At 33.8% G+C, this 24,030-nt stretch overlaps 2 protein-coding genes across 3 annotated transcripts; one reads left to right on the top strand and one right to left on the bottom strand.

Annotated features, from left to right (window-relative positions):
- The first annotated feature begins 255 nt into the window (after positions 1-255).
- LOC104088614 (uncharacterized) lies at positions 256-5,461 on the top strand. Its single transcript, XM_009593326.4, has 2 exons — positions 256-1,823; positions 4,751-5,461. The coding sequence occupies exons 1-2, from the start codon at positions 1,022-1,024 to the stop codon at positions 5,158-5,160; spliced, it is 1,212 nt and encodes a 403-aa protein (XP_009591621.1). The 5' UTR covers positions 256-1,021; the 3' UTR covers positions 5,161-5,461.
- Positions 5,462-19,537: 14,076 nt separating this feature from the next.
- Positions 19,538-23,650, bottom strand: LOC138906521 (uncharacterized). 2 transcript variants are annotated; one of them, XM_070195482.1, is made up of 7 exons: positions 23,573-23,645; positions 23,230-23,295; positions 22,088-22,153; positions 21,303-21,582; positions 21,109-21,225; positions 19,742-20,052; positions 19,538-19,658 (listed from the first exon to the last, which is right to left on the bottom strand). In XM_070195482.1, exons 4-7 carry the CDS (start codon positions 21,498-21,500, stop codon positions 19,553-19,555), a joined length of 732 nt encoding a protein of 243 aa, XP_070051583.1. In that variant the 5' UTR covers positions 21,501-21,582; positions 22,088-22,153; positions 23,230-23,295; positions 23,573-23,645; the 3' UTR covers positions 19,538-19,552. The 2 variants fall into 2 exon arrangements, with proteins under 2 accessions (XP_070051583.1, XP_070051584.1); XM_070195483.1 differs by lacking the exon at positions 22,088-22,153 and having other exon boundaries at positions 23,573-23,650.
- Between the last annotated feature and the right edge of the window lie 380 nt (positions 23,651-24,030).

Raw genomic sequence — 24,030 nt, 5'->3', positions numbered from 1 at the left:
ATCGGTCCAAAACAAAATCAAAAACACACAACTCCAGTCGAGCTGAGTTCGCCGACGAGTTTACCGTTCGAACTTTGTTGGATAATAAAGATATTTCTTTTGTACATAGTCAGATTTATTTTATTATTGGGTTGTATATTTGTGTAGTCCAACCTTTGTACTAATAGATAGCCCAATAACCCGTTCTTTTGGTTTTTGGCCCAAGGCCCAATTGTAAAGATCCGGACCAACAATCTTCTATATAAATAGAAGAGCTCCGGGTCTAGAAGCTTCAGATGCTCAATTTCACAATTGCACGGGATATTTTCTTTTCCTCTTTCTCTCAGATTCTCCTTCTTCTCACTAACAACTAATCGATCACGATGATCTTAACATAGTATCAGAGTGGTGTATCCGGGTAATTCTGAGAGGTAATCTCCTTCACTGTATGAGCATCTCGTCGACACTTTTTTTTTTTTTTTTGGAGAAAATTTGTTCGTGTTGTGTTCGTTGGAATTTCGCCGGAGTTCGGTATTTCTCTGACAATCTTTTTCAATTCCTTCTAATTTTAGTAAATACTCTGATTTTGCTTCAATTTTTTTGTTGAAAATTGCTTCACTTCTGCTGTATTATTGGTGAATTACGAAAACCCTAAATTTACTCTTAGTCATGGGTTCATTGGTTTCTGATAAGTCGGTTTCGAGTTCTCTTGGTCGTTCTGGTTCTGATAACTCATCGGATGATACAATTGATCATAATCTTTCTCTTTACATTCATCCATCGGACAATTTGGGGCTTTCACTGGTAGGTACTGTTTTGATGGGACTGGGTATAGCGATTGGCGTAGGAGCATGCTTATTGCTCTCTCTGTGAAGAACAAATTTTACTTCATTCAACCCAATTGTGTGAGACCTCCTCCAAATTCCCCAATTTTTTTCAATGGGATAGGTGTAATAACATCGTGATTTCATGGATTCACAATCTTCTCACTCCAGTAATTCGTAAAAGTGTTCTGTATTGTCAACTTTCCAAGGATGTGTGGATGGAATTAGAAGATAGATATGGACAACCGAGTGGAATTAGGGTTTATCAAGTTAAGAAAGAGCTTGCTTCTATTTCTCAGGGTTCTATGAACATTCCTGAATATTATGCAAGGATGAAGTATATTTGGGATGAACTCAGTGTCTTGAATGTTTATTCTGATTCTCATTGCACTTGTGGGGGTGGTAAGTTAGACATTCAAAAACGTGAAGAGGACCAGAAAGTGTACCAATTTTTAATGGGCTTGAACGAAGGTTATGCTAATGCCATAAGAAATTTACTTATGATGAGTCCTTTCTCTACGATCAACAAAACTTATTCTCTTCTGGTGACTGATGAACGACAAAGAGAAATTCAGCCTCATTCTTCTCAATTTAGCTCTGAATCTGCTTCCTTCTCAGTGGGGTCTCAAAGATCTTTTCAAAAGCCTTTTCAGAAGAATTTCCAGCCTAAAACCAGCTTTGATCCAAGGAGGCCTAGTGTTGTCTGTAGTTATTGCAATAAGCCTGATCATACAGCGGAGAGATGTTATAGGAAGCATGGTTTTCCCCCGAATTTCCAGTTCACTAGGAATAATAGAAGGATTGCTGCTAATGTTCAAACTGAATTGGATCCTTCTAAACAATTTGCTCATGTTGAACCTAAGCCATTCACTGAGACACCACCTGCCAATGTTGCAGATACTTCGACTATCCCAGGGTTGACAAATGTGCAGTGTAGCCAACTCCTCACACTACTTCAACAACATCATGTGTCTGATCCTAACTCTACTTCCCACTTTACTGCTTCTGCCAATTTTGCAGGTATCCTCAGTTTATTTTCTAGTAATATACCTAAATGTTCAGTTAGTACTTGTTTGTTGTGTAAAGTTGATAAGAACTCTTGGATATTGGACTCTAGGGCCACTGACCACATGACCTCTCACAGTAGTCTACTTCACAATATTAAGTCTTTGCTTATTCCTTATTTAGTAACTATGCCTAATGGGTACAAAGTCAAAGTAACTTGTGTGGGAGACTTAACCTTGTCAAATAATACTACTCTATCTCATGTTCTTTTAGTTCCTAGCTTTCAATACAACTTGATATATGTGCACAAGTTGGTATCACAATTAAAGTGTCTGCTCATTTTTAGCTCTTTTGCCTGTTTCATACAGGGCCTTTCCATGAAGAGGCCTCTAGAGTTTGGTAAATTCCAGCATGGACTTTACATCTTGCAACTGCCATCTTTCAATTCATCATGTCCATCCACTGTTGTTAGCTATCCTTCTGCCTTTACTTGCTCTCATAGTTCTACTTTACCTGATCTTGGTAAGAACAATGTTGAGTGTTCAGTCACTTCTGTTCCATTTGTAAATATTCCTCAAATGAATAAAATGAACACTCTTTGGCATAGTAGATTGGGACATATACCTTTTGTTCATTTAAAGTCTATTCCTTCTATTTCTTCTATGCTTTCTAGTAAATAAGGCTTTGTTTGTAATATTTGTCCAATGGCAAGGCAAACCAGACTTCCTTTCCCAGGTAGTACAATTCACACAAACACTCATTTCCAATTGATACATGTTGACACTTGGGATCCCTATTATGTTCCCACACATGATGGGTGCAAGCACTTCCTAACAATTGTGGATGATTTTACTAGGACAACTTGGACTCATTTATTAAAGACTAAGTCAAATATTTTTCCTATTCTAAGAGCTTTCATTGCCATGATACACACATAGTTTAATTCCAAAGTTTTGACTGTTAGGTCTGATAATGCTCTAGAATTAGGTTCCAGTCCTTCCACCTCTTCTTTCTTTACTAAGCAAGGCATTATTAATCACACTTCTTGTCCATATACTCCCCGACAAAATGAGGTAGTAGAGAGAAAACATAGGTATCTGCTTGAGACCTCAAGGGCACTTCTTTTTCATTCTAAAGTGCCTACAAAGTATTGGGGGATTGTGTGCTAAATGCTACCTACTTGATTAATAGGTTTTCTTCTAAACTACTTCACAATAAATTCCCATTTGAGTTGCTTTTTGGTAAAACCCCAACTTATTCTCATTTAAGGGTGCTTGGTTGCCTTTGCTATGCCTCTAAACCTCCTGTACACAGGGATAAATTCAGTAGCAGGTGCATACCTGCAGTCTTCATGGGTACCCTTTTGGGAAGAAAGGCTACAAACTCCTTAACTTTGAAAATGGAGCATTTTGCATTTCTAGGGATGTTATATTTCATGAATCAGTGTTTCCTTTTGCTGTCAACTTTTTTGTTGGTTCTTCTTCCACTTCTTCTCCTACAAATTTTGTTTATGACTCTATTGTTCCTCCTTCTCCTTCTCCTTCTCCTTCTCCTTCTACTTCACCATTGCCTTCCCCCATTCATGTTCCTCTTGAACCTTCTTCTCTAGTATCTGCATCTCCTTCTAATGAATCTGCCAATGTTACTTGTTCCCCTTTCCCTTCTTCCATGACATCTGGCCCTGTTTCTTCTGTCAATTCACATCATGTTCTTACTCCTATTTTTCCTGCTTCACCTTCTGAGGGTTTGAGAAAATCCATCATAACCCATGTTGCTCCTTCTTACCTCAATGATTATATTTGTTCTTCTGTCTCTGCATCTTTTTCCTAAGGCCCTGGGTCCAGTTCTTCCCCTAATCAGCCTAAGACACAAATAGTACTTTCTGAGCCTTACACCTATTCTCAGGCTGCTTTGGTGCCTGAGTGGCAAGAGGCAATAAGGAAAGAATTTGAGGCTCTTGAAGGCAATCAGACATGGTCTGTAGTTCCTCTCCCGGTTGGCAAGAATGCCATTGGGAGTAAGTAGGTATATAAGAATAAGTTTAGAGCTGATGGTTCTATAGAAAGATATAAGGCTAGACTAGTAGTCAGAGGTGATACTCAGACTGCTGGGGTAGATTACAATGAAACTTTCTCCCTTGTGGTCAAAATGACCACTGTTAAATGTCTCATTGCCTTGGTTGTTAAGAAACAATGGCCACTTTTTCAGGTAGATATCAACAATGCCTTCCTCCATGGGGATTTGGATGAGGAAGTTTATATGAAGTTTCCTCAAGGGTTCACTGTAGAATCCTCCTCTAGTTCTAGGCAGCCTTTTGTTTGCAAACTTCAAAAGTCCATTTATGGGCTCAAATAGGCCTCGAGACAATGGTATGCTAAGCTTTCAAGTGCATTGTGTGCAAAGGGGTTTATTCATTCTCTTAATGACTACAGTGTATTCACAAAGAGATCAGGGGAGTCTATGGTTATTTTGGCAGTGTATGTAGATGACATAATTCTAACAGGTAATGATGTGTCAGAAATTTCTGCTTTAAAGTCCTATCTCGATGAACAATTTAAGATAAAGGATTTGGGCACCTTGCACTATTTTTTGGGCATTGAGGTATCTCCTACTCCTGCTAGTTTGTTGTTAAATTAAAGAAAGTTTATTTTAGATCTTTTGGCTGAATATAAGTGTTCTGAGATAATATCTCCAGTGGTCTCTCCTCTTGACCTTTGAAATTACAAGCTGTTGATGGTGACTTGCTCCCCAATCCAGAATTGTATCGGAGCCTTATTGGCAAGTTCAATTAACTCATACTAGGCCTGACTTGAGCTTTGTTGTCCAGCATCTTAGTCAATTTCTCCAATCTCCTCGAGTTCCTCATTATTCTGATGCTTTACATCTGATGCGCTATCTCAAAGGGACATCTGATTATGGTATTCTTTTTAATAACTCTTCAGACTTTGCTTTACATGGCTATTGTGACAGTGATTGGGCTGCTTGCCCAGATTCTCGCAAATCAGTGACCGGTTTCTTTGTGTTCTTTGTTGGGAGACCTGTCTCGTGGAAGTCTAAGAAACAATCTGTTGTTTCTCTTAGTAGTGTTGAAGCTGAATACTGTGCGTTGAATAAACTAGTTGCAGAATTAACATGGCTCACTCGCCTGTTGGCAAATTTGGGTGTTGTTGGTGTGACTCCTGTTTCTGTATTCTACGACAACCAATCATCTCTACATATTGCTCGTAATCCTGTGTTTCACGAGCGTACAAAGCATATCGAGGTTGATTGTCACTTCGTTAGGGAAAATTATCAGAAGGTCTCATTGCCTTATTCCCTGTTAGCAGCACCAATCAGTTGGCTGATATCTTGACCAAGCCCCTCACTGGGTTGGCGCATCATGACTTTCTCTCCAAGTTGAAGGTGCTTCCCCCCTTCAACTTGCGCGGGGGGGGGGAGGGGGGAGGGTTGGATAATAAAGATATTTCTTTTGTACATAGTCAGATTTATTTTATTATTGGGTTGTATATTTGTGTAGTCCAGCCTTTGTACTAATAGGTAGCCCAATAACCCGTTCTTTTGGTTTTTGGCCCAAGGCCCAATTGTAAAGATCCGGACTAACTATCTTCTATATAAATAGAAGACCTCTCTGTCTAGAAGCTTCAGATGCTCAATTTCACAATTGCACGGAATATTTTCTTTTCCTCTTTCTCTCAGATTTTCCTTCTTCTCACTAACAGCTAATCGATAACGATGATCATAACAAACTCCGGTCGCAGTTCAATTTTCGGACAATTTTCAATTGGAGCTTACTGTGCACTTTCATTTGGAACAGAGCATTTGTTGTACATTTGTTTGCTTTGGGGTTTTTCCGCTATTCACTCTGAAAGGAAGTTACTATAATGAAAGGTCGACTTTTGACTTATCTCATTTCTAATTAATGAATGACTTTGAAATTTTATGTGTTTGGATGATTTTTTCTGGTTTCATGATTATCTTTTCTAGTTGCTGCTTATAATATCATGGCTTAACATACTAAAAATAATTTTAAAATTTGAGGCTCAAAACCATTGAAAACAGTAAAGAGGGGCGCATGTATTTAAGCCGAATTTATATGAATTTTTTAGTTGCTATTTTCTTGTTGATTTTTCAGATGTGGAACTTTGAATTTCTTGACCCTTTGCTTTGTTTAGAGAAGTAGTTGATATTCCAATTTCATTTGTTTATGTTTGTTATTTATCTAGTTGATTTTCTTATTAGATATTAAAAGTAGATGAACATTTTAATGTATAGCGGGGCAGTGAAGTGATTTAACAAGCTACGTACATGGATTTGGATTTAGGTACTATATCATGTTAGGTAGTCCAATTCTTTCTTTTTTTATGCAATAAATCAGTAACGATAGAATCAACTCTCTTATCCTTCTCCCACAAATTAATTTTCATAATTCTTGGCCTCATAATAATCTCAAAATTAGTTTAGGAAAAATCATTCTTAATAATCGCTAAGCAACTAGTAGGCGCGCTCTAACTTATTCATTCACGGACTCACTTGCGTAGCGTGATATTTAACATTCAATAAATTAATTCAATAATCTTGTACCATATCCAATAGCTTTAAATAGTCCTAATTTTATTAATCCCCATAATCACGGATTCAATTGCGTAGCGCAATAGTGACATTTAACTAATTTCAAAATTAATTTCCTCAAGCACGAATGTATTAATTTCTCAAATGTACTACAAATAATTGATTGTCATGATTTTGGATTCGCTTGCAAGGCGCGATTATAATAAGTTAATTGATTTTGTTTTCGATCACGCGTCTGCTTGCGTAGCGTGATTATGACAACGTAATATTATCCAAATCATTCTTCAATAATTCTTAATCAAGAAATAAAAGCAGATAGGTTAAACATGGACGGACAAGATTAACACAAATTAATTTTCATAGATAGACTCTAAAATTCCTTCTAGATAATTCTGCCATATGGCCAACTTTGTACAGCTATAAAGTTTTGTCTCTTTTCTTATTTTTGTCCATAAAATTGTACAAGATTGTTATATGGCAACCAATAGGAAATAGGTACATAGTACATTCTATTTGTATATATACGTGCATACAGTGATAATGAAAGATATAGAAAAGTTTTTCCTCTCATTAGTCTCTTCATTTTGAATTCCTACACTATGGTATAGATTCGGCAAGAAATAATTAATGCTAAAACCAAACTATATAAGCATAAAGCATGTTGTCCCGAAAAATCAAGTCCCTCTCCATTCCAAAGGTTTTTTTCTAGCACCTCTCAAAATGAGTCACTCTCAGTTGCTTTCTAGAATCATTTGCTTTCTTCCCTAAATAGTGATATTCCATCATTTACCAATCGCAAAGAATCACTGGGCCTAGAGAAAATCATGAACCTGAAAATCGCATTTTGACATCAGGCCCAAGCTCCCGAGGGAAGGCCGGTCACAGAAGTCATTGCAAATTTATTCCTATAGACATATCTTTCCAAATGTAAAGGAAAGAATATTTTAATTCCTTATATATATCTATATCTATATTATTATAAAAGCCGAATAATTTATGTTAAATGTTGAACGACTAAAATATCCTCGAAACTTTGATAGACTTTTATGCCCTTAGAATTTTGAGTTAAATATGGATTTAATTGTAATATTCCAAATATTACCCCAAGAATGGAATTCTTTCCGGATTAAAACTCCACACCCGACAGCAAATTCCTACTCTACCAATATCTAGAACTTCTAATACAACTACAAATTGGTAACGTTGGAAATAATTATGAATTGGATAAACTTTCATTTGATAAACAACGTTGATTTATACTATACTATATTATATTTGTATAGAATTATACTATACAAATTCTAATTATATATATATATATATATATATATATATATATATATATATATATATATATATATATATATAATATTATAAAAGTACAAATGTTAAAACACAAAATATTTATTGGCAAAAGTATCAACACCCGCACATACAGACTAAAGAGTTGCATGGTAAGCATGAATAAGTTTAAATATGAGTGTTTGCCTAACAGAATAAATTTTATTCCTTCGAATAAATTATCAATGAGTTTTCACTCTATATCTAAGATAAATAGTTAAAAAGAAACATTTACAAGTCAACAACAAGGATATATACGACGTTTGGTTTGGTAGGTATGACGATCTTTTAATATATATATATATATATATATATATATATATATATATATATATATATATATATATATATATATATATATATGCCAATTTGCAACTTAGAGACGCTAAATCTCAATTGGTGACTACTCCTAATAAATCAATCACTTTCAAAAATAGATATACTAAGTTACATCGATCTCAAGGTTCTCTATGACGATTGGTTTGAATGGAATAATAAGAATAAGGGTTGAATAATTTCCTAGCGATAGCTTTTGTATAATATGATTTCTTCTGTATAATAAAAGAAATGTGTTTTCAATGTGTGGCTAAGAATTTAAAAATTTTAGATATAAAAATGTATAATAATTGAAACAGAAAAACGTCCAACAAAAAAAAGTGCCATAAAAGACAATGATAACTAAATGACTTTTAATTATATATATATATATATATATATATATATATATATATATATAGATGTTATTATATTAACTTATAATTATTGATATTATTATAACTACAATCAGACATTAACTACAACTCAAATAAGTTGGTTATTAAATGTTGAGGGATTATTATATCCTTTGAAAGCTAATTTATTCCTTCCGAAAAATAATTTCATATTGGATAAAATGGTACTCTAATATTTGAGATTTTTCCTAATACTTAGGAATTTAAATTCAACTGAAATGGAATCTTAAGACTAAACCTATTTGGCTGATTTTTCGGAATTTAATTAGTCAACGACTTCTATTGTTTTTAAAAAGTCGGCCAATTCAAAGCAATTTAAAATTATAGTCGGACTAAAAGTTTCCTAATTCCAAAACGAAATCATAATTACATTATAAAATTTAAATACTTCATTATTCTAGCTTAATTGCAGGTCTTGTGATAAATTTGTAAATGTTGCTTCATCGATTTTAATTTATGTGAACTTATTTGATTGGACACGGAGTTTAAGAAAAAAAAAGACTTTTAAACTTGCACGAGTGAAATGAGGTACATATAAATTGTGTGACTATAAATCATTGAATAAAGATAAATTCTTTTCAAATATAAAAAGAAGTTATTATTTTTGTCACGGACTAATAGTAAGTTCACTAAATTGAAACATGGGAATATGAGTTTATATCACCAAAAGCACAGAGCTCCACACGTGAGCAAGCTTGAGCCTTGGATATATATGGTTTTAGATTTTGGGTCAAACTTGGAGTCAGAGCTTTCAATTTTGAGTTACACGAGAAAACCTATTACTCCCTCCGTTTTAATTTATGTGAACTCATTTGATTGAGCACGAAATTTAAGAAAAGAGAGAAGACTTTTGAACTTGTGGTGTAAAATGAGTCATATATATTTTGTGTGGCTATAAATTATTACATAAAGATAAATTGTTTCCAAATAAGGAAAGAGGTCATTCTTTTTGGGATGGACTAAAAAGAAAATAAGTTTACATAAATTAAAACGGAGGGAGTATGTCATTATATGTAAGTATATAGTTTTTATTTTGACAAGAGTGGGTTGATCTAGTGGTGAGCACCCTCCACTTTCAACTAAAAGGTTGTGAGTTCGAGTCACCCAAGAGCAAGGTGGGGAGTTACGTACTTACGTTATTGGAGGGAGGGAGATGAGCATCTATTGGAAACAGTCTCTCTACCTCAAGGTAGGGGTAAGGTAATTGTTGTTGTTGTATATAGTTTTTGTTGTGCAGCAGAGTTCACGTATAATTGTGTAAACTATATCATAGAATATGTCTATTTTAGTTTCTGGAGTGTTTGCGTGAAGGGAGGCCACCAAAGCTATTGTATAAATACCTTATGATAGCAAAATCCTCTCTAACCCCTCTTTGTTTTATTTAGGGGTGGCTAGTGGGCCGGTTAGGACCGGGACCGACCCAGAACCGTAAGTCTACATGAGCGGTGGACCTAAACGGTCCTAACCGGATAGGACCGGGACCGTGGGATGGTGGGCCGGGTAGTGGACCGGTCTCATAGGGGAGGCCCGCGAGACCGGGACCGGCTCAGAAGTGGGCCGGTTCAAGCGGTCCTAAACGGGTCCAACGGTTAATTTTTTTAAAAAAAAAAAAATTGACCGTTTGGCCATTTAAAAACTAGCCGTTTGGTCTGTCAAAATAGCCGTTGGCTATTTGCAAAATAGCCATTTAACCCCCCCAAATTTTGTTTTAACCCCAAACTTTTTATAATTATATTTTTTCCCTATTTTTAACTATAAATACCCCTCATTCTTTTATTTTTCTCACAAAATCATCAATCTCTCTCAATCTCTCTCTAATATTCTTCTATAATTGCTTACTTAATTGTTACAATTTGTGCAAAATTGTGAAGTTGGTGAATTGAAATCTTCAAGTCTTCAACGATAATTATTTTTCAACAAGTTGTTCGTCAATTCGGTAAACTCGTTCCAACTCTTAAGTTTTAATATTATAGTTTTGTTTGTTTTATTTACTTTGCTTGATTAATTAAGATGACTTATTCCCTAAAAAAAATATTTAATAAAAATAAGAGAAAATTCAAGAGTGGTGAATCTAGTGGCCAATTTGTTCCTCCTCCACTTTCTCCGGCTCCCCAGCCGAAACCTGTTACCCGTCCTACACATGCTTTTCTTGATAGCGATAATAGTTTATTATAATTTACCGAGAGTCAATTTTGCCATAATATTGCACCCGGTGAACAATTAAACCATGAATATATGAATGCTCTTTATGGTAATCCAACTATTGATGAAAATGATGATGAAGAAATAGATTTTGATGAAACGCAACCGGATGACGATACAACCACTAGTCATGCTCCTGAAGTTAACCCAACTAATAATAATCCAAATGATCCCCCGTCTGACCCTCCTGTTATTGCCCCTACTTTTTCTAGACAACCTTCTAAACGGGCAGAAACATCTCTTGTTTGGCCTTTTTTACTCAACTAAGAGAAAAAAATAGGGCTAAGTGTAAAACTTGTGGCAAAGAGTTAGTTTTTAAATATGTTGGAAGTCGGGGGGGACAGGAGGAGGGGACGAGAAGTTTGACTAGACACATATTGCTACACCCTCAAGATAAAGTTAGATATTTTCGTATGAAAGCTTTGGCCGAGGGGACAAGTGCACCTAGTCAGGCTGACCTTAGTACCGGGTCAAATCAATTTCAACCGGGGGGGAGGGGACGAGAATTTTAACTAGACACATATTGTTACACCCTCAAGATAAAGCTAGATATTTTCGTATGAAAGCTTTGGCCGAGGGGACAAGTGCACCTAGTCAGGCTGACCTTAGTTTCGGGTCAAATCAATTTCAACCGAAAATTAACACTGTTACCGGTGATATTTTATATTATGATCCAAATAAAGATCGGGAAGAATTGGCAAAAATAGTTACTGTTATGTGCTTACCCTATAGTTTTCCTTCTAACCCTCACTTTGTGCATTATATTAGAAAAGTTTATAATCCTACTTATAAAGGTTTTCCTCGCACAACCGTAAAGAGTGGTATTTATAAATATAAACATGAATATGAACAATATTTGCGCTATTTATTTACTCATATAAATTATCGTGTTGCTATTACAACTGATATTGGTAGAAGTGGTAATGATTGTGATTACCTTACTGTTATCAGTCATTGGATTGATGAGGATTGGATAATGCAAAAGCACATTATTGCTTATAGAATAATTAATTCACGTCACACAAGGCAGTTTATTTCTAGCACGATTACGAATATTTGTAGATATTTTTGCATTAGTGATAAAATAATGTCAGTTTCAATGGATAATGCTACTAGTAACACAAATGTTGTAGCCTTGCTTACCACTACACTAAGTCCTGCATTTAGTAACATTTTTCATGTTAGATGTATTTGTCATATTTACCATTTAATTCTGGGTGATGGTATGCGAATTTTAAATGTTGAAATTGAAAAGGTTAAAATGTCTCTTAATTGGCTTTTTTATTCAAACAGTAGAAGTAGACTTAGAGAATATTTTAAAAGATGCGATGAATTTGGCCTAAGAGAAAGAAAGGTTCCTAAACCTTGTCCAACTAGATGGAATTACATGTATGAAAGTTTAGTTGTTGCATATGAATATAGAAACCCCATAAACTCAACGTTTAATGCTCATGTAAGTGATGATGATGAGCACCTTACAAATGCGGATTGGGCTAATGTTAAAATGCTTGTAGATTTTTTAGAAAAATTTTATATTGCTACAAATGAATTTTCTGGGCAATATTATCCTACTATTTCTAACTATTTAGTTTATATTGCAGAACTTGCAAATTTGTTTGATCATTTTTCAGAGGGTGGGGAAATTTATCAACTTGCTATTGATTCCATTAGAAAAAAATTTAAAAAATATTTTTTCCTTATTCCCCCTATTTATGGTGTTGCTGCATTGTTAAATCTTACTATGAAATTAGGAGGTCCTCAATTTTGGTATGAAACTATTTATAATGGTTTAGCACTTGAAGATGAGGAGTTGTCTACACTTGCGGACGTAATAGCCTCAATTAAAATAAATGTTCAAACTATTTATAATGCTTATCAAGTTGCATTAGATCATGCTAGACCAAATGTTCCAACTCCTTCTTCTTCTAGTTCTCAATCATCTAAAATAACTGCGGGAGTAAGAGCACTTAGTGCTTGGGCAGGGTTCAGGGGTTCTCAAGGTTCTAGTACTAGTGATTTTTCACAACTAAATGAGCTTGGAGTTTATTTGTCACAGGGAATTGAGGAAGTGAATCCCGACGGCTCCTTTAATATTTTGGAATGGTGGAAGGACAAAGAAAAATACTTTTCGATTCTTTCAAGGATGGCCCGAGATATTTAAACTATTCAAGCTTCAACAGCGGTATCAAAGAGCGCTTTCAGTCAAGCAAGACTTCAACTCGGTGATTATAGAGCGTCTATGAGGGAGAGCTTGAAAAAATCAATACTTTTCAGAGATTGGATCCGTTCGGAAAGAAGAAATTTTGGACTTGCTGAATCACAACCAGAGGTAGACGAAGCTTATGAAGAAATGCTAGCTGAATTTGCGGAGGATGATGCTTCGCCTGGAAGCGGTGATGACCAAGCTTCATTTCCGCCACCACCAACGGAAATTTCTCCGGACCTTGAAGGATTTATGAAATTTGTAAGAGATACTATGTAAATTAATATGTAACTTGTATTTTGGCACATCTTGATTAGTTTCTTTTTCTTCTCAATGGTGGTATTAGCACCTTGTTGTGCTCATTCCATAGGGGGAGGAAGACTAAGAAAGATATTGCCATAATTTTTTAATGCTATAATAAAAATATAACGCATTGCTTTGAATATCCCTTTACAATATTTTTGTCTTTTTATATATCTTAAGCTATACATATAGTATAATATAGTATATACTATACTCTCTCTCTCTCTCTCTCTCTCTCTCTCTCTATATATATATATATATATATATATATATATATATATATATATATATATATACACACACACACACACATATTCGATAGTATACATCTTACGATATACTATATATACATCTTAATATAGTAAGATGTATATATATATATATATATATATATATATATTAAGATGTATATATAGTATATAAATCGAATATTAATGTATAAATCTTAAGATGTATAAGAAGTAAATCGAATATAGCTCATATATCTTAAGATGTATATATAGTATAGTATAGTATATATATTATAACGCATTGCTTTGAATATCTCTTTACAATATTTTTGTCTTTAAATTTGAATTAAAAAATTTAGGTGACAATTCTATAATATAATTACTAGGAATTGCCTTAGATATTTTTATTACCATTTTTTTCTCTAACTTGTATAAAAATAATTTAAAAAATAAAAAGTTTTCGTTGGGCCCCCTTGGGCCCGCTTAGGCCCGGGACTGGCCCACTTAACACGGGACCGCTAGTTCGTGGTCCCGATCCCGGACCGGTTCTAACGAGAAGCTCGCGAAGTCCGGGACCACTTAGGACCGGTCCGCCTAGGACCGGATCACTTAGGACCGGGCCCGCGAAACTCACTTAGGCCCGGGCCCGACCCACATGCCACCCCTAGTTTTATTCTTCTTTAATTTTACAATGTTGATATTCATGTAACTATAGAAGTCTTCAATACAATTTGCAATAGTTTTATTCTTGCTGAAATATTCTTTAATGTAAGTTAGTTTTGTTAAAGTAAATTAATAATATTTTCTTTTTAAATTTTATAATAGACGTCAAGTTTCAATGTATCACACTTGGATATAACCATAAATTAACATATAAAAGATGTCATACACCTCTTAATTAACTCAAATTGATACTCACAAGATTATTATCCGAGTTTATATTCTAAACATTATTTGTTCCAGTATCTTTAACCCGTAATCTTTGCACTAGATTTTCCTTAGCAATAAAAGACTTTTTATAGCAATCTGAGAAAGAAAAAAGAAGAACCAGGTGGAAAAAATATGTGTCCATCCAAAATATTTAGTATCCAGAAAAAAGTTTGACCGTTGATCACTTGCTGACTACTTATTTTTTTGGGTTCAAAATTAAGCTCCAAATATCAGCCTTCTTCTATGTATCAAAATATTTTTTAACGGGAAGTTCAAGTTCATTCATTACTGTATTTATAAATAAAGCTTAGGTAAGATATGGTTACAATGCATAAGTATAAAGTATAAAGTATAAACTATAAGTACATACTCCCTTCATTTTAATTTGTCTGAACCTTTTCGGAGTACAAGGGTTAATTGATTAATTTTTTATGTAAATTCGGACATAATTCTTTAATTAAGTTAGAAATTGTATAAAAAGTACTATAAGTAAAAAATATTAACAATTCAAAATATTTAAAAATTATTTACAAAAAATATGGCCAAATAAAATCTTATTTGACTCCCTAAATAATAGTAATAGGTTCATTCTTTTTTAAATTGAGAGAGTATATCATACATCTAACTAAATTAAATTGATCACTTTTGCACATTTAGATAATACCAATCATTTTAAATTCAAGTACTACATTAATCTAATAATATTGATTTTCAACATTTAAATGATTGTTTTATTTTTCCACGTGAATTGCTTTATGAAAATTCTTCTTCCTGAATGTATATGCAATTTTCTCATTAATTGAATTTGCTATTTTATAATTGATTAAATATTTATGTGTCATTATTAACGTGTAACACACGTTCATAGAAACTATTATTATAAAATCACGAATAATCTATGCTAAATGTTAGATGACTAAAATATCCTCAAAACTTTAATAGACTTTTATACCCTTAATATTTTAAGTTAAAGGTGGATATAATTGTAATATTTTAAATATATTACCCAAGAATAGAATTCTTTTCAAATTAAACTCCACATATGCCGACAACAAATTCCTACTCTACTAATACCTAGAACTTTTTAAACAACTATAACTGGTAAAGTTGAAAATAATTATGAATTTGGATAAACTTACTATACTTGTCATTACGATAAACAACTTGAATAAAAACTAATATTAAATATTATTGCATTCTTTAACCGACTTATAAATTTATTCGTATCATTTTATAATTTTAAACTATTTAGTTCCAATTTATTATTTGATTATCACAACATTATTATGATTTGGTTTGCACTACATATATATAACTTCTATTTTAAGCAACTCATCATCTAACTTTAACAATTACTTATGGTACGTATTTGTAATATTTGACACAAGATATTCATGCAATACACGAGTATAGAGATTAGTTATATTAAAAGTACGAAATCCCTTAAGGAAATGTCGTTCACCTTTTTTCTATAAAGCGGTGGTTAGACCGGCCATGATGTAAGGGGCTGAGTGTTGGGCTGTTAAGAACTCACATATCTAGAAAATGAGAGTAGCAGAAATGAGGATGTTGAAGTGGATGTGCGGACATACTAGGATGGATAAAATCAGGAATGTTGATATTCGGGATAAGGTGCGCGTGGCTCCCATTGATGAAAAGATGCGGGAAGCGAGGCTCAGATGGTTCGGGCATGTATAGAGGAGGAGCCCAGATGCCCCGGTAAAGAGGTGTGAGCGGCTGGTTGTGGAGTGCACGAGAAGAGGTAGAGGGCGGCCGAAGAAGTATTGGGGAGAGGTGATCAGGCAGGACATGGCGAGACTTCAGATTTCCGAGGACATGGCACTTGATAGGAAGAGATGTGGAGGTCGAGTATTAGGGTTGTAGGTTAGGAGGTAGTTGAGTCTTGTCTTATTTCGTACCGTTGTGAGATTAGTCTGGTAGGGTTTTTGTCTAAGCTAGCTAGTGGCAATGTCGTGTCTTACTATTTTGCGTTTCAGTATCGGACCTATTTACCAGCTATCGTTTTTGTTTTTGCTTTGCATCTTTCTTCTGGATTTCATATTGTTCCTATTTTTCCTATGATTTCTGTGGTGATAATTATTTATTATGTGTTATTTTGTTTTTTTGTCCTCTTGAGCCAAGGGTCATTCGGAAACAGTCTCTCTACCTCTTCGGGGTAGGGGTAAGGTCTGCGTACACACTACCTTCCCCAGACCCCCACTAGTGGGATTTCACTGGGTTGTTGTTGTTGTTGTTGTTATAGTAAGTATACTTTATATTGGATATTATTGTAATTATAAATATAAATAATTTAAATTATAGTGTAAAAAAAAAAAGCTCGGTTCAACATCCGCAATTAAAGTCATTTTTGGCTTAGGATTTCTTTACCAAACTGACCGGCAATTAATGTCACTCAAATTTTTCACCCGCAGTTAAGATCACATTTGGCTTAGGATTTTCTTACCAAAACTGGCCGGCAATTTAATGTCACTGTAATTTTAGTATTCTTTTACCATAATTGTTGTTGATTTTGTTTAACTATAATTTACTAGCGTAGTGGGTTATTCAATTAACTGGAAGTTCTTTCTAGAAAGAATAAGGAGAATACAAATTGAAGAATATTCTATATTTCAAATATTTACGGTTGTACAATAACTTTTATAGTGTGAAAAAGCCATGCTTTAATGTCACTTTTTAAGTTTAGGGTTCTTTCATCAAAATCACCCAGCAATTAATTAATGTCACTTATGGTTTAGTATTCTTTTACCAAAATTGTCGTAGGATGCAAAGCAATTTTTGGTTTTCTAGAATTTTAAAACTAAAATTATAAAAAGAAGTCACTATTCCATATTTCTTATCATAAACTATTGGTAGTTCCTGTGGGATGAACTTGCTTGTGATTTTGAGGTAAATTTCAAACCTTTAGGTTATTTTTGAAGTTATATAATAATAAACAATTGCAAATTAAAAGGTTATTGTTGCGATTATTGTATATGATGTCTCATATACGATTATAAAAGAAATGATTAAACATTCTAACTCATATATTGCTCATATTTTGTAAGAAAAAAAAGGTGAGTTCAATTACCTCTTTTAGTTGATTATACTTCCTCCGATCTACTTTAATTGATTTTTTGGTCTTTTTTTGTGGTCCATAATATTTAACTTTTTTAAATATCAAGAAGAAATTAACTTTTTTTTTTTTAAAGTTGCGCTTGGAGTAAAAGAGCCTAGGAGTATTTGTTGTACTTCCAATGAACAAATTAAAGTTAATATGGTCAATTTTATTATTAATTAATGCTAAAAGGTGAATTCTTTACTATGTGTAAAAATAACCAAAAATTCAATTAGAGTAGATCGGAGGGAGTATTATAAATATTAATAATTTAAAATTTTCTTATACTTAACAATAAACATTGTCAGTAGGCGTCCTTGCACCTAGCCAGAATTTTATATGTTATATCAGTTCAGGTTATTATGGAATACCTGATTTTTTTATTGCATTTCATTTTTTTTCCTTTGAATTTTAGAAACAGCACAATTAAAGCGCTAAAGTTCTCTTTTTCTTTATATGGTGTTTAATTCTTCGTATGAGCATAAACTGTTTATAATGCTTCAAGTTCACTATTTTGAATTAAACGCCATGACTATCTATCTTATGGGCGGATCTACATGTAAGGGACAGGGTGGTACGCCACCCGCAAGTTTTGGCCAAATTTATGTAATAGTATATGTACATGCATGTACATATAGAAGGAATATATACAAATATGGCACCCTCGTAACAAAAAGGTTCAAGGTGCCGCTGGCAAGGCACTGTCACTTTCACCCAAATGGTGGGGGATGTTTCTTCTTGTTTTTTACTTAATTGCTCTTTTTTGTTTATTAATAGGTCCTATTGACTTTTTCTTTGATCTTATTAGTTTATTTTTATTCAAAGAAATCTCTATTGTTGCACTTTCCTAACTTCTCCGTGATTTATCAATAGATCTGATAAAGAAAAATTAATTATTTTCTACAGGATCACAACTCTGAGAATCTATTTGCAGAAACCCAAAAAATTAAAAAAATTAAAAAGAATCCTTGAATAAGTTATTGTTTTAATCAATGATGAAAGTTTATTTTTTTGTCAGATTGCTCTAAAGTAGGACAATTGTATATAATATCGAGTGAGTTAATTTTTATGAAAAATATAAATTGAAAAATATCTGTAAACTTACTTAATATTTAGAGTGCTTATTAGTATAAGTTTTTGCCTTAAGTATCTAAATATAAAGTGATAACGAGTCTTTTTTTTGTGCAAAATACATAATCCAGTTGAATATTTATGCTTTTTTTTTCAAGTTATCATAATTATTATGTAATCTTTTTGCTCGATCGATTTGTTTATATTAACTCCAAAGACGAATAACCCGAACTGAAACCCGAATAGACCAAACCGATTAAATTTATACCCTATTAGACAATGTAAATTGTAATATGACTACGTTCAAAACTTTTGGCACTCGCACTACTAGAAATGCAGTCTTTTCACAGGGAAGAATAGGTGAGAAATCTGTGTGAACTTTGAATATTCCCACGATATTCCCAGGGGAGGCGCTCCGTGGGAAAATGGCTGGTGGAAAAATAATTTCCCAGGACATTCATGGGTAATTCCCAGGAAGTTTCCCACAAAAGGTTTCACGAGAATTTGGTGGGGCCACACAGTGTATTTTTTCACGACCGCTGTGGGAAAAAGAAGAAAATATAATAATTTAATTTTCCTAAGTTTCCCACCGAATCCGTGGGAAGTAATAAAAATAATTTAGTTATTTTTTTATTTTACCCACGGAATCAGTGGGAAATATGCATAACCTGGAAATAAAACTATAAACATTCCCATGAATATCAGTGAAAAATATTGAAATTCTTGAAGAAATATGGGCAAAATTCCCAGAGAGTTGGTGGAAAATCCGTGGGAAATCTGGTAAATATTTTCATGACAAAATCTGTTTTTAGAACTACACCACCTGCCAAACAGAAAGTACAACCATGAATACAAGACTAAATACAATTAAGCATTCAAATACCATAAACAACATCTAATTCAATCCATTTCATAAACAACATCTAATTTAATCTATTTTATAAACAATATCCAACAAAACATAGAGTAGAACAAAAACTCAAAAAATCCAACATTCAAATTCAACATCCAAGTACCATTTAAGACAAACTAATAAAAGAAACTACTCTTTAGTTATCATCAGATGCTGCTGGAGAACGAGGCACGGGAAATGCACCAGATGCTAAAAGGGAGTTTATCTGAGACTTAAAACTTTTAACATCACTAGTGACAAGTCTTAATGCATGTCCTTTCGCCTCATTTCTTCCTCCCTTCACCTTTCCTCTTCCTCTCTTCGCCTATCTTCTTTCTCCCTTCACTTTGCCTCTTCTTCCCTTGCAGCCGTTTCTTGAAGATACAACTCTGTAATCTTCGCTACCTTCCTATTCAATTGCTCAAACTCATCCAGATCAACCGAGCAATATGACGAAGAATAAGAACCAGACAATCCAGAAGTACGACGGCCGAGACTAAACTCTGATCCAAGGCCGTAGACTCTCCCCTTATGCACGCCACCAGCTACCTTAATCCACATGTCCATGATCTCCTCTTGGGTTGGTTGGATTGGCCTACCTTGATCATCAATCGACTGGCTTTGAATGAACTCCTCCAAGATTCGTTTGAAATTATCCTGTAAAAAAATTATAATTATTATGAAAGTAAATTTTACTAAAGAAAATTTATGCAAATAAGTATCTTTATTTCTCAAACTTTAAAGTGAAACACACGGAAAGATTAAAAGCGTAGCAGCCTTGCTGGACTTAATCATTGCCATTTGTTCACCAACCTTTTCACATGGCATTTCATCCAATAAATCCCTTGTTCCTTATGCTTTTCGGACCAATAGTTGGACATGCAGAAACTAAGAAATATGCTGACTTTTCCTTAAATAGTTCTAGCCTGGAATCACAAGTTTATAATAGAGAGAAGTTGACAGTGTGTGCTCTCGTCATAACAACTAGAATCATAAAAAAACAACATAGAGTGTCGATGCTTATGTCACACCATCCAGCTACTATAACCATATCTCAAGAGCCAAAAGCTTTTGCAGCCAATTTGTTTGTAAGACTATATATTTAGCTGGATGTCATTGTAAACGGTTCTTGAAATCAGACCTCTTTGTACCACATTACTCCAAAACATATCTAAAAGGCTATTCTCATCATAGTAAGAAGCATTAAAACTTTTGTAGATTTTGAGAATTATCATTAGCCTTCTTCTATACATCTCGTCTAACAAATATGAAGCAACGTCAAGATTCCCCACTTTAAAGTAAGCATATACAAGAGTAGCATATACTAGACTATCCCCAAGACCTCCCTTTGTTTGCAAAATGTGGAAAACTTTTTCAGCACTATCAATTCTACCTCTCTTGCACAATCTCTCAATGAGACAACTGCTATATCATTATTCTGGTGGCAGTAAACATCCACAAGCCACGAATATGAGTAATAACTGGGAGAAAGTCCAACACTAACCATGTTGAATAAGATTTCTTTGGACCATCTATATGCCTAAGAAATAATATCCAATACGTGCATTGTACAATATAAGCTCACTGCACTAATAAGTGCAAACACATCTTAAACATCAAGCATATGATAGAGCATTTTAGAGCATTTCAGAATGCCATGAGTAGAAATGTATTTTTGATATTCATATATGTGAAGAATGTTGTTAATCTTACATGGGTTGTCTCAGCGCGCGGCTCAATCCAAGTCGTTTTTGTTCCATCCTTCAACTTCTTCATGTGGATTTTCTCAAACACCTCATCATGAGTAACTGGTTTTCCTTTAACCTTTTCCTGCAAAAATAAATAATATGTTAAAAAATGGTAACTAAAATAGTTATAAATCAAGAAAAATATAAAAAATACATTACCAATCTTCTTCGATGAGCCGCCATACTAATTGAGCCGCCTGTATGCACCGAGCCACCCTTGTTGGACAAACGGGCTGCCCTTCCCTGTTCGCTTTTCTTCTCAAATTCCGAAGAGTTCCAATATTCAAGAAGTTTAACCCATAAATCATCAAGAATCCAACTTGGCCTCTTTTTACTTTCTCGAGCAGTCCGAAGCATATCAGACAACCTATCAGAACATTTCTTAAAGAAAACGACTCGTACTTCAGCTTCAAAATCGCGTGACCATGCACACTCGTACCTGAGATTAATTACTCCGACATCATTAACCAAACGACCTCTGAAAAATTATTCTTCAAGAGCTATGAAAACTTTTACTAATATTTTTAATTTATCATAGAACCACTTCCTTGAGATTAATCACTATAATACATTAAACTAGGAATGGACAAACCAAACCGACTCTTAATACTGCTTAATAAAGAACAGTGAGGGAAAAATACTGCTTTATATCATTTTCACATGCATGAGAAGGTTGTCTGGACAAAAGTGCAAAAAGGCAAAAGAAAATACTATACTATTTTAATTTACAGAATGAGAAAATACTTTTTAAAGGGACACCACCTCTTAACCAAAATGCTTTTTCTCTGTAACCATTGAAGATAGAGCCATATACCAACTAACCAGACCAAATTATCCCAATTTATCAAACATCCATTTTCTCTCTCTATTTCTATCAAATCCAAACAAAACTCGAAACAAAGAGGAAAAGAACAAAGGGTAGGCAAATATAATTAGAAAAATACCATTTGCTTTGGAGACTGCAAGAAGTGCAAGCTTACTCTCCTCCTAACGGAAAAAACTTACCTGTACTGAGTGTTTACACCCGATCAATAAACAAATAAACAAATAACACATGTTACTTTATTTAACTATAATTATTAGTACTTAACCGTAGTTAAGTACCATATATTTTGCACATAACCTTGAATAAATATTAATATAAAAATACTCAACATCTTAAAATTCCATATTGTCTGTTGTCTACTAATGGTGAATATGTGTGGCCTTTTATTTCGATATGCTATTACCACACAAAAGGTAAATGGCTTAGTTTGTGAAACAGCAAACATGTATATTAAAAAAGAATAAACTCATACGAAAGAACTTCATCAATTGCACTTGACTTTGCATAACTACACTATTACTGATCATGAAAAGTTTATCAAACTTAATCTTGAAAAGAAATTTTCAATTTATGTTTTAACGACTTTTTTTGTGAAGACAATAATAGCCTAAGTGGGGTTACTAACTGAACTAAAGTTTAGGAGAATTTTTTCAGCACACGCTTAACTTAACATGGTGTAAATACCCGGTGTAGGTAAGTTTTTTCCTCCTCCCAACTCTCAAAGCTCTATTTTCTGTATCTCTATTGGTAATGCCAAAAACTATTGCTCCTTTCTGCAAACTCCCCACAACCCCATAAACCAAAACGCATGCTCCTTCATAACTTTGCCTATATTAACCAACACATCACACCCTACTTCTTCCCTCTTCCTACTCATCAACTTTCTTCTATTTTCCAACTATTCTGTATTCTTTGTATGTTTTCTTGATCTAGGTATTTCAAGAAACTAGCCAAAGATGATAACTTTATATAATTTCTATCATGTTATGACTGTTGTTGTGCCACTTTATATGTCTATGATATTAGCTTATGGTTCTGTTAAGTGGTGGAAGATTTTTTTCCCTGATCAGTGTTCTGGTATTAACAGATTTGTTGCACTTTTTGCAGTCCACTTCTCTCTTTCCACTATATAGCTGGTAATAATCCTTATACAATGAACATATCAAATTAAAAATATCCCACCATTTGACACTCTAATCTCCATCCAATCAAGAAATTAATTCAAAATATAGTGCCTTGAGAAACAGGATTTTAACTTACCAAATTCTCAGCACCAGGAAGGTTTCCGTTTTTGGCAAGATTGACAGCAAGCTCAAGATTATTCAACTGCAACAAAATTTATAAAAAAAATTATGTCTTTCATGGTCATAGATTACCAAATTTTACAGTACTGGAAATGCATCTACAGATACATAGACACCATAAATCGAGAAAGAAAAGAAAGAGGAAAACTTGATTCGCTTCATATTAATTTTTTTAAACCTAGGGTTTGAAATAGTATAAAATCCCTAAGTTTCAAAGTACTTTAGGGAAAAATCAACAACTAAAAAGGAGAGGGTGAGTGTGTGAGAGAGAGAGAGAGAGATTAGGGGGGTCAGATTACCTGGATATGGAGTGAAAATACAAAGGGGAACATACGATGTGAAGGGAGGCGTCTTGAGGGAGGGAAGATACAGAGGGGAAATACTATGCGAATAGAATGAGGAAAAACTTAAGGTTACATGAATAATAATACTTTCCCACTACTACCTGAAAAATCTCCGTGGGAAATCGTTTTCATAATTATAAGAAAAATTTAAAAATTTAAAAATATCCGTTCACACTGAGTCTATGGGATTATGTAAAAAAAAAATTTATTTATTATTTTAGTTCCCACTGTCTTCACTGGGAAATTTTTTCAGTTTTGATATAATTATATTTTTAATGATGTTTCCCACAGAATTAGAGGGAACAAAATTATGCGCATTTTTGCGCCAAAATGTTCCCACGAATAGTCACTGGCAAATGTTATTGTTTTTTTAGGAAAAGAAATTTTAATTTTCCCATTGTATTTCTGTGGGA

The sequence above is a fragment of the Nicotiana tomentosiformis genome, chromosome 2, assembly GCF_000390325.3.
Source record: "Nicotiana tomentosiformis chromosome 2, ASM39032v3, whole genome shotgun sequence".
Classification (NCBI taxonomy): domain Eukaryota; kingdom Viridiplantae; phylum Streptophyta; class Magnoliopsida; order Solanales; family Solanaceae; genus Nicotiana; species Nicotiana tomentosiformis.
The sequence above is the reverse complement of the archived record's forward strand: the minus strand, read 5'-3'. Positions and strand labels throughout refer to the sequence as shown.